The sequence below is a fragment of the Macadamia integrifolia genome, unplaced genomic scaffold (genome assembly GCF_013358625.1).
Source record: "Macadamia integrifolia cultivar HAES 741 unplaced genomic scaffold, SCU_Mint_v3 scaffold1364, whole genome shotgun sequence".
Lineage (NCBI taxonomy): Eukaryota > Viridiplantae > Streptophyta > Magnoliopsida > Proteales > Proteaceae > Macadamia > Macadamia integrifolia.
Genome location: NW_024868178.1, coordinates 1 through 11,481, shown reverse-complemented (window position 1 = coordinate 11,481; position 11,481 = coordinate 1). Strand labels below are relative to the sequence as shown.

At 37.8% G+C, this 11,481-nt stretch overlaps 1 protein-coding gene across 6 annotated transcripts; it reads left to right on the top strand.

The window, feature by feature from the left end:
* The first annotated feature begins 2,387 nt into the window (after positions 1 to 2,387).
* On the top strand, positions 2,388 to 11,481 carry LOC122063578 (cytochrome P450 97B2, chloroplastic-like). 6 transcript variants are annotated; one of them, XR_006135400.1, is made up of 12 exons: positions 2,392 to 2,801; positions 2,971 to 3,151; positions 3,450 to 3,557; positions 5,332 to 5,416; positions 6,905 to 7,134; positions 8,565 to 8,738; positions 9,140 to 9,187; positions 9,327 to 9,386; positions 9,813 to 9,899; positions 10,091 to 10,179; positions 11,013 to 11,104; positions 11,227 to 11,481. XR_006135400.1 is itself a non-coding variant. In XM_042627282.1 (11 exons), exons 1-10 carry the CDS (start codon positions 2,650 to 2,652, stop codon positions 11,073 to 11,075), a joined length of 1,188 nt encoding a protein of 395 aa, XP_042483216.1. In that variant the 5' UTR covers positions 2,389 to 2,649; the 3' UTR covers positions 11,076 to 11,104; positions 11,227 to 11,481. The 6 variants fall into 6 exon arrangements, 4 of the variants coding, with proteins under 4 accessions (XP_042483216.1, XP_042483214.1, XP_042483215.1 ...); XR_006135401.1 differs by lacking the exon at positions 10,091 to 10,179 and having other exon boundaries at positions 2,388 to 2,801; positions 11,013 to 11,139; XM_042627282.1 differs by lacking the exon at positions 10,091 to 10,179 and having other exon boundaries at positions 2,389 to 2,801.

Here is an 11,481-nt window from a genome sequence, read left to right as displayed (position 1 = left end):
GAGTTATGTACAGCAAATCTTTACCATTGCTCTCACCAAATGGAAGGCATATCACTTGGGTTGCCTTCTACATTCTTGTTGGCTTTCTTTACATTTTTAGATAGTTGAGTCTACATATTTTTTTTTTTTTTCTCATCTATTGCAGGATTTAAATCTCTTTTCGATTTTCTGTTTTATGATATTTGTTAACTTCGTTTCATATTCAATGGAGTGGTTGGTCCCTCTTTTGCTTTCAGGGTCAAGAATGGGCTCAGCTCTTTGTTTGCACACTAAAGCATGCTCCTCAACAATGGAAAAGACCTTATGTGTGGTATAGATGTTAATCATGGAAACTTTTCGCAAGCTATGTTTTCTCTCTAACTGCCCTTTTTTATCTTCTTTCAGTGGATTTCCGTTATCATTTGAAGAATGCGCAATTTGAGGTGAAGGTTGCAGACGTGACTCATGTAAGCTTATGAAACTGAACTACCAAACAACTTTCAATGTCGCCATATTTATGTGGACACTTTGGTACATCCATCATACTTCCAGGACCAACTTAAGTTCTGGTCTGGGGCTATTGATATTCTGGCCCTTAATGCAGATGTTCACGTTTGAGGCCATAAATGGTGAAGATATGTTTAAGAAAGAACCAACAAATAGATGGGCGGCACAGTTTATCTTTACAGGTTTCCTCTGTAGCAGGCTCTATCACGGTAGAGCTGGACTGAAGGCAATTATCAAAGGGCTTGACACTGCATTGGCAAATGGTTGGGATGAGGTGACAGTGAAAGAAAGTCAAGAAACTCTTCTTTCTATGCATTGCATAAGGATCATGTTGGGTCCTTGGGCGATATCTTTATCTCATCAAGAAGTCTAGGTCCCTTTAAGTTGGTTCTTATAAATATTTCCATTATCTATCCACAGAATAAAGTTATGTTTAAGGTAGAATTGCAATTATATGGTGGGAATGTCCATTGTTAAACTTGCGTGTAAGTGTTCATCGTGATCCTTTTGTCTACAGGGGATCAGCAAAGTAATGAATTAGTAATAATGAAATGATGTACAGAATCAATCTAGACGGTAAAACAAAAACAATACAAAAAAAGGACTTTGCCTCCACTTTTGGCAATGCTATATCCAGAAGAAGGATAGCATGTGGTTCCAAAATCATATTAATACCGAATAAAAATAGTGTCAAAACCATACCAATCTGGTACCATATTCTTATTGAAAAGTAGGTATTTTTCTTGGTTCAGTATGATTTCAGAGTGCTTCTTGGTCTATATACCATATCGAATATCAAATATGACACCCTTTCCCAGACCTTGATCCTCTCTAGCATGCCAGCTTGTCCGGCACATATCCGACGATTAGGCGGCGCTTGGGATGTATACTTGGGTGCTGTCAGCCATAGGATGAACTAGGGGTGTCAATTCGTGGCTCGACCCGACTAAACCGATCGGGACCAACCATTTATACACCGGCCTGGCCCGGACCGTTTATTAAACGTATCGGGCTTGAGTCCGGCCCGTTTATAAATGGTCGGTCTCGATTTTGCTAATTGGACCGTCGGGCGCCCGATCGAGACCGACCGAACAACGCCCGACCGAGACCGGCCTATTGTGCATCGACTTGGCCCGACCCTTTAATGATTGTAAAATACCTATTTTACCCCCCAAATTAAAGAATAAAAAGTAAAAAGTAAAGACATGTTCACATTTTAAATAATGGTTATATTTGGTATCATTTATTGATTTATTTTTATTTTTTTGTGCTTGCATGAGTGGGCCGGAATATAAGAGCACATTTTAAAGAGGGCCCATTTAAAAACCAATTAAAGTCCGTTTAACATTAAACATGTCCGTAGCCCGGTTAAGGCCCGATTAAAACCCGATTAAGGTAGTCCGATTATAACCCGAGGCCGACTGACCGAATATAAAGTGTACCATGCCCTCAATAACTAAGCCCGATTAGTTAAATGGGCGGACACGGTGTAGCCTTTGAAAGTCTTTAAGACCGATTAAGCCTGACCAAAACCGGACTGGCCCGACCGATTGATACCCCTAGGATGAACACTGGAGAGGGTCCCTTTTTAAAATATCAAAGCATATAGGATTGAGATACTCTCCAAGGACTTGACCTTTCAATTCTCCTCCGACAACCATCTAAGGTCTCAGAGGGTTTGGATAGACATCACTAAATAGTGGCAAGTGTTGAGATGCAAATCAAACCTTCTCAGCCCTTGAATGAGTGGATCTTTTTCCGCAATGAAGGCTGATTTTTTGTTTTTTTCCCCGGTAAATAGCATTCGAGGCTGATAAAAGTGGAGGGGGTGGTGGGACGTGCCAAATGCCAAACTTCTAAATGTCATTTTTTTTTTTTTTTCTCCTAATCTTAGTGGAGAGAGTCGGCTATCACTGGCCATGGTAATCTTTCTCTACTGGCCTGGCAACCAGAGCAATCGAAGACAAGGCGGGAGAGGTCTTTATTCTTCGGGCCCGCCTTTATTTGCATTTTGCGATATCCCTGATACAGTACTTTGTGCCGACCCAGAAAGAAAGCCGTCAGTGCTGTCACCACTTCAACTACTAGTAGAGCATGAGAGAATCTCTGTGTTCTTAAATCTCTCATTTTATTTTTTAATCAATTTCGATCAGTCAATCCGCCATGGCAACTGCTCTGTTACAGCACCCTATGCTCGTTAATGGTGGTTTTCAAAGGGATGAAGTTTCGCTTCTGGGTGTCTCCAAAACCGCAAATTTACGCTCAGCTACTACTACAAACCATTTGAAATTTCGGAAGAAGAGCCTTCAGATCAGGTTTTTCTTTTTACTCGCTTCTATCTCTTCGTCTTATCCAATCGCTAATTCAAAATCCTTTGAATTTATGAATGAATTTGTTCTTTCAATTAATTCTGTAAGGAATAGCTGGAATTGGTAGCTCAGATTTGAAATAGTAATCGGTCAAAAAGAATTTATCTTATTGTAGATGCCAATCAACTAGAACCGAAGAAAAGAAACCGAGAAGAAATTTATTTGACAATGCGAGCAACCTTCTTACTAATCTGTTAAGTGGAGGGAGTCTAGGAACGATGCCGGTGGCTGAAGGCGCTGTATCTGATCTGTTTAGCCGGCCTTTTTTCTTCTCACTTTACGATTGGTTCCTGGAGGTGTTTACTATCACCTATTCTCTGTATTGCTACTTGTACCACTTGTTACATTGAATATTGTTTAGATATTGGAAAATTTATTATAGATTATAATGGGATAACTCAATGTCGTATATAACAACATTTGGGACTGTGTGCTCCGCCTTAACTGTTATTGTTGTTTAAATAAAGTCATTACCCCATTTTTCCTCACTCATGCTGCTCTGCATCCATATGCCTGTTGTGTTTATTGAAGTCATATTCTTCTTGACTTTCAATATTATCAAGTTTCCTTACTTGTTTATTTATTTTTTGGCAGCATGGTGCAGTTTACAAACTTGCTTTTGGACCAAAGTCATTTGTTGTTGTATCAGACCCCATTGTTGCAAGACATATTTTACGTGAAAATGCATTTTCATATGACAAGGTATGAATTAACAGTTAAACACTCTTCTGTTGTGATTATTATTAGTATGGGCATGCTTCTGTCATTTCTTTTCTCTTAAGATTCCAATTTCGAACTTAAAATGATTAGAAACGGTTTTATATCATGAAGAAACATGGTCTGGGCTGTTGAGGTAACACTTTACTGTGGCTCAGTAACCTGTTTATACACAGTTAAACATGTGGCTTTTCAAAATGATGCCAGTGTTTCACTTTGGCATACTGATTTCATGTGACATGTTTCCAAGGTTGGAAATCTCGGGTTTCGGACAGGGCTGAAACCAAGATTTGGGCCGAAATTTCGGTAGTACTGGGTTTCATTTCGGGGACCACCGAAACCTCCAAGATTTTTCCAAATCGGAGAAGATTTTTAGCTTAAAAAAAGTGAAGGAAAACTAGGAATAGAAGTGTATTTTCATTTATTTGTTCACAATGGTTAGATTAGAAATGGGGGAAGGTGATATCAGAGGAATTGCTGGAAATGGGAAGGAAAAACATTTGATTCTTACAGTGACTAAGATGAAAGTGCAAGTTGTCATGGGAGAGAAGGGAAAGGTTTGCGGGTTAAAAGGTAGCAATCATAGGGCTGTTTCTTACAGTGACTAAGATGGAAGCGCAAGCTGTCATGGCGCCAAGGGAATCATAACAATCAATAGACCACTTTTATGTTGATTCTGTACAGAACTTAAAACAGAAGAGAAGAATATAATCCTTTTAAGCAACAGATGTTACTAATAAGGATAGCTAAAGTACAACAGTTAAGAGTACAACAACATCAAGAGGCCTAAGCCAAGCCCAAAATGAGGGACTAGATCAAGAGGTAAGTGCCCAAATACATGGATTGTCTAAGAACATCCCTGGCCAACTCCTCTGCTAGCAAGTTAACAGATATCATCCTCCAAATAATTTCACACCTTGAAGGTCTGACCTGATCGATTGTTATGGAAGAAGTGGCTCTGCAGGACTTGAACCTGAAGCTAAAAGAAGAACGAACGAAAGAGAAGAAGATGAAAAAACTTGAACTGGGAATCCATTAAAATTAGAAGAGAATCTGATCTTTGCCTCAATAAATCCACGTAGCTATGCTTAAACAGCAGAGAGGCAGCTTGTCCTCTGCATCGACATCATAGTGAAGCGATCTTCACTTGAGGTACCTGAAAAACCTCATCTAAATTGGATTAATTTAGCCTCCACGGTGCCCCTTGATCGGATCCTGGACTCTGTAAAATTTGATCATTCTTTTTGCAATTTGTTTCTTCGTAGTTATTGTGAGAAACAAGTATTGATTAAGGTGTCATGATTTTAGAATATTTATTCTTCTAGATAGTGAGTAACATTATAAAACAGGTAAGTTTTGTTTAGATTGATGCTTTTTGGTCATTTAAATAGTAAAAACTACTATGAGAAATCGCATGAGGGTATATTTGTGTAATATCATATATAAAGAATCAGAGTCCATTAAGGCCTTTGTTGAATCTGCTTTCATCTCTGCCTCATCTATATGATATTGAACTGTCCTATCAATTCTGCCTTGTGCCAATGATAAGCATAAAACTGTATAGACATCTAGGATAATGAGTTGATCTGCTCAATTATGATGAAGTCAGTTTCTTAGTGGTAATTAAGGTTCTAGAATGGTAACCATGTTCAAATACAAGAACTTTAGTTTTGTCTTCATTATTGTAACCATTACATTTTGTTGCACATCATTTAATATATTATTTTTTCCCAATCTGAGTGGTCGTATTTTTAATTAGGGAGTCCTTGCTGACATCCTAGAACCAATAATGGGGAAAGGGCTTATACCTGCTGATCTTGACACTTGGAAGCAGAGGAGAAGAGGTATGTGAGTTATGTATCCTTAATGAGTTTATATTTGCATTCCAGGCTTTAGACTTCAGCCTACAACTAAGCTACAACTAAGCCTTAAAATTTTGACTTGATCATCAAGCAGAGCAATTGTTCTAGAGGTTTTTTGGTACTAGATCCAGTAACTTGGTCTCTGATGGCTTTTGACCAGACTGGCCATGCCTGAGTTTTTGCTGGGATGGAAAAAGGGTTTAAGAGGGCCTTTTTTCCCCCAGCTTTAGGAGCTCTACTTCGGGCATCCTAGCTTGTGCCTGATTGATGCATCCTCAATTTTTTTGCCAAGTAAACATGGTTTATAGATTGCTGCCTTTTAAGGACCAGAAGTGGTTGCTTTAGTGGGTTTGAGCCAGTGCTTATTGAGCCCAGGACTCTGATCTTGCTTGGCAAGAGCTGACGCATGTAACTGTTAAATATCCAACCAAATGCTTAAGCTATTAGGTGGAAATCCCCAATTGGTATATGAAGTCATTCAAGGTCCCAGAGTTAGCTGAGGTGGGATTATTCTCGATACTTCACCTAATGTATTGCCCCTCTTTTGGGTGGCTAAACATGTGGAATGTGTGGTCCCTCTTTTGGGTGGAACATTTTTGGCTAAAAATGTAGTATGATTAAACCTACTACATTTTTATTCATCCAAAAAAAAAAAAATGTAGTAGGTTTGGTGGCTCTAATACCATGTTAAATTATCCAACTCAAAAGGCTTAAGGTATTAGGTAGGCCAACTGAGTTAGTCGATGTGGGATTAATCCCAATAATAGTTACTACAATGTGAACCCACCACTGACTGTTTAGAATAATGAATACACACATGCATAATATGTGTTGCATACATGGATGGTTCATCATTCTCACATGATATCCTGTATATCTTGGACGCATGGATATATAACTTGCCTAACAGCCTAAGCTTTTATTAGGCTGAGGATGTAGAAGCAAGGAAAACCTAATCATTTTATTTTCTCATTTCTGCAATGTTCAGATCCTCCTCCCCCCTTTCTGGCATCTTCTTTTTCTTATTTTTCAAACTTACCTCTCTACTGGATGAAATCTCAACCATTAGCCTCGCATCAGAATTACTGCCACTCTGATGGAAACTTCTCCTTGTCTCCATTCTTCATCATCTTAGAGTAGTCCACAGATTTTGATTTTAAGGATTGGTAGTGATTCACTAATTAATCCTCGAGCAATGCTTCAACGAGGGATTCTGAAACCAGAATGCATTAATGTCATTATTTTAACAATTTCATCTTTATCGTGCTTTCAAGAACCGATGCATCATTTTTTTTTCCCTGAGCTTTTTTTAATTCTCCCCAACTCCCAAGTCTTCTTGTTTAATGATTTTGTGGATAAATTTTGTATGTTACTTTTTTCAGCTAGGTGTATATTTAGACAGCTATAAATTTTCTGACTTGGAGGATATCGAAGCTAACATATTTCGGCTGTAATCCCCATGAATTGCAGTTATTGCTCCTGGGTTCCATGCTTTGTTCTTGGAGGCTATGGTCAAAATATTCACTGATTGTTCAGAGAGGACGATATCAAAATTTGAGAAACTTCTAGAAATAGCTAAGGCTGAGGTTGTTGAGTTGGATCTTGAAGCAGAGTTTTCAAGTTTGGCACTTGATATTATTGGTCTTGGTGTGTTTAACTATGACTTTGGGTCAGTGACTAAAGAATCTCCAGTTATTAAGGTTTGGTTCAATGGGTATACATCCTGAAATTTCCCTCGTCTTGTTATTGTATCTTTCAGCTCAATAAAAAATGTTACTGTTTCTTAGGTTAGCATTTGTGTATGTTCCTCCAAAAATTAGGTATTTTGCAGCTTGGGACTTCCTTTTGATTGTGAAATGACACTATATAAGATGCTTTCCAATCTTCACTACATCAGAGACAGTAGAATGTTAATGATCTAAAATATTAAGAAAGGGTTTACTCGGTGATTTCCAAATGCATCAACAACTGTGCCAGTAATGTGTTTCTATGTACTGCTTAAGTGTATAAAGAAATGTAAATAATATCTGGTAAAAGGATCTCTGAGCCACTTGGGGAGGGTACGCCGTACATTAGCAACCTCTCTCTATATCTTTCCTCACATGAAATTACCTCGCTGCCATCCTATATATGAAACCATTCCATATCACTACGTTGGTGCGCTCCTCTATGCTGCTTGCTCAGAAAACCCTCTCCCATAATATATTTATACGGGTAATCTTAAACTCTAGGAACTTTCTGATATGGTTTCTTGTTAAATTAAAATATGAGATGCTTTCTTCTTCTCACTTTCCTCATACCGTCTGCACAAATTGTTTATGATCCATCAACATTTCTTGTGATATTTGTCATTTACTTTAGTCCTTCTATGTAAACTGACATTATGTTTCACTTTTCCAAGAATGGTTCATCCATCCATAGGAGAATGCATCAACAGAGAGATTGATATATATATATATATATATATAGAGAGAGAGAGAGAGAGAGAATACTGCATCAAAAATCTTATATGTTTTCAGCCGCTTATTGTTTAAACCTTGCAAAAGAGACTTCATTGTTTAGGAAAGTATTATCTGTCTTATGCACTCAAATTAAACATTCTATTCCCACCTGAAAAATTAAATTAAGAAGTCTATCCATACTATGAATTTTTGGTTGCTTCCATCTAACCTCTGCCTGTAACCTCGGAATGATAGTGTCTAGCAAATCCCGACAACCTTCTCCTGGGGTCTTCAACTTTCTATACGGGACCAACATATGGTGACCGATTCCCTGCTCATGACAGATTGACATTTGTTCTTGCAAATTAGTTTTTAGTTAAAAGCTTCTGGTATTCTAGTTTGTCTATCTATTGCTTCGGTTGAAGTGTAGTTGGAAATAAGGTGGATCATGATGTAGTTCCCTTCAAATAATCAATTGCTCTATCTAAGTTTTATTCTTGTCTTCCATAACTAAAGTGAACCGTCCAGGCCTTTATGTAGTTCTCTTTGTGATTGTAACTTTGTGTTAATGAATTTCTGTTAAAAAAGACCTTATCATTCAACACATGCTTCCTGTGGGCTTTTGCATTGAAACTAAAGGACATGACTATGGAAGATTTTGATTTATCTCTTCAACAAATATATTACAGGCTGTATATGGTACTCTTTTTGAAGCTGAACACAGATCTACTTTCTACATACCATATTGGAAACTTCCTCTAGCAAGATGGGTGGTTCCCAGGCAGAGAAAGTTCCATAATGACCTTATGATTATCAACGACTGCCTTGATGGACTCATCAGGAATGCGAAAGAGACCAGGCAGGTGAGAAGAAATTTAAGCTGATTGGTGAATGAACTTGAGCTTTAACCATGAATTTTATTTCAATCATAATGACCTTATGATAATCAACGACTGCCTTGGCATTGCCTTGTGGCCCTGTGAGAACATGCCTTATATCAGTTTTTTTTTTAACACTTCATGAGTTCACATTGATTATATTTATTGCTTTTTATGAATATGCTTATAGTAGACCTATACTTGTTTATTATATGTTGGTTTTCTCATATTAGATCATTTTTAGCATAATTATGTCATATTGCATCCTATAAAGCTGGAATTTTATTTACCGAATATCTGTGCTTTCTCTGGTATTGTAAACATGATTATGTTACTAACAACTATCCAATTTGTTCTTTTAATGCTAATTTTCCATTCTATGGTAGGAGACAGATGTTGAGAAGCTACAACAAAGAGACTACTTGAATCTGAAGGTTGTTACGATTCCTCTATAGAGAATGCTCCCAAATCCCACAGGCTATGCTTAATCATGGTTGATTTTATGTTGGAGCTTGACAGTTTTCCTTCAGAAGCACTGATGTTTGTCATTCTTTCTGTGGACAAGTCTTGCAGGATGCAAATCTTCTGCGTTTCCTAGTCGATATGCGGGGAGCTGATGTTGATGATCGTCAGGTAAATATATGCCCTGTAATGTTCCTATTTGTTGTGATATTTTGAACAAGGAGTTTTAGGTTTAGAATGTTCCAGTGACAGACCTCCATTTAGGCCTATGATTGGCACATTTGACTTTTGAATAGGGCCTTTCCTAAAAGTTGACTTGATGTATGCCTTTAGGCTTTACCCCTACCCCCCTCTCTCTCTCTCTCTGTGTTAATTCCCCCAGGTGGGGTCTGTCAAATGATTTGCATAGCCTGGTTTCCATGCCCAGTTGGTTAGTGGGACTGGAGAAGCTGGAATATTGTTCTACAAATGTCGTCATCCAAGTCTTCCTCTTTAAGCATTTCTGAATTATCTTAGATTATTATTGAAATTTTGGTTCATATTTCCACGGCTAAAGGATGGTTCTCTCTTATAATCGGTTATTTGATGTCTCTTCAGTTAAGGGATGACCTGATGACCATGCTTATTGCTGGCCACGAGACAACTGCTGCGGTTCTTACCTGGGCTGTTTTCCTGCTTGCCCAAGTATGTTTCTGTCTTTCTGCATGACTAAACTCTGAAAGCAGCCCTACTAATTTCAGAATAACTCATGAAATTTTTATTTATTGAATCTTATCTATTAATTAAAATTTGCATTTCATGTGGACTTGTGCAGATATTTAAATGTTTTTACATATTTGGCAACTCTAAATGTCTCTTGAATTACTTTATTGCAGAACCCTTCCAAAATGAAAAAAGCTCAAGCAGAAATTGATTCTGTACTTGGTCAGGGGAGAACAACATTCGAATGTGTTAAGAAGTTGTAGTAGGTCAACAAAGCCTTTAGTCCTGCTTACTAGTTATATGGACTGTACTATGCAACAACATTTTGAGTAATCCCCTGTGCACATAAATGCATGCTTGCATTTGTAGCACACACACGCACGCGCACGCGCACGCGCACACGCACACGCACACGCACACGCACACACACACGCACACAAATTAATGTTCATAATTTTCTTCTACGTTACCTGAATACTTCAAATTATGAGTCGAACCAGTCCCAGCTCTTCATACAAGCCAATGAGAATGCAAGAAATGGAATCTTTGCCACACCAAAGTTGTTGCATGTTCATGTGGCATAGGTTAACCCATACATTATATGTTAACTCAAGAATGGTGATCCTACAAATGTGTTTTAAGCCCCAGCAAAGTTCAATGAACAGAAAAATGATCCACCCTCTTGGCGTCCTGGTCCTAAAGGAAACATTATGTTGGCCATTTGATGTCCCTTGGGTGTCAAATGATTCACTGCAAATGCTTAATTAGAGACAAGCCTCCACAAATATGGAAATGCCCAATTTTAGGCATCTCAATGCTCCAATTTATTCACGTACTCATCCCATTATATGTAAACTGTTATAGTCTTCCACTTTACGGGAGTAACCTTTCAATATTTTGCTCATATTTGTGTTGCTATGTTTCTTTTCAATTTTCTGTTAATCTGTTTCTATAGGTTCAAGTCTCTTGAATTTTTTTTTGTCAAATGGTGTTTATTAGAAAAAATGTATTGGTTCCTATGCTTTGGGCTGTTCTGATTATTAAGTATAGGATGAAGTCGAAGTGTTAAAAATTTTAAACTTTACATGCTTGCAGATACATACAGCTTATTGTTGTGGAGGCTCTTCGTCTATATCCTCAGCCTCCACTGCTTATTAGACGTTCCCTCAAATCAGATGTATTGCCGGGTACAAGTTCTCATTGACATAATATCTAACTTCAAGTAAATATAATTGATGCAGTTATACGTTCCCACACACATACACATATATCTAGGGGCTAAGCATGGAATTTTAAATCAATTATGCAGGAGGAAACAAGGGTGACAAAAATGGATATGCCATTCCTGCTGGGACTGATATATTTATTTCTGTAAGTAGAATTTTTTTTCTTAGGTTGACATCTTTTTTGAATACTTCAGATCTAGGTATACAGTAATTCTGGATTTTTTTTTCCCGAATGTTGATAGCCAATATTTTATTGAGAAAGGAAGGAATAATTAGGGTACGTACAACATACAAACGGATGCAAATGCAAACCCCTACCCAAACCCATGATTAAAAAA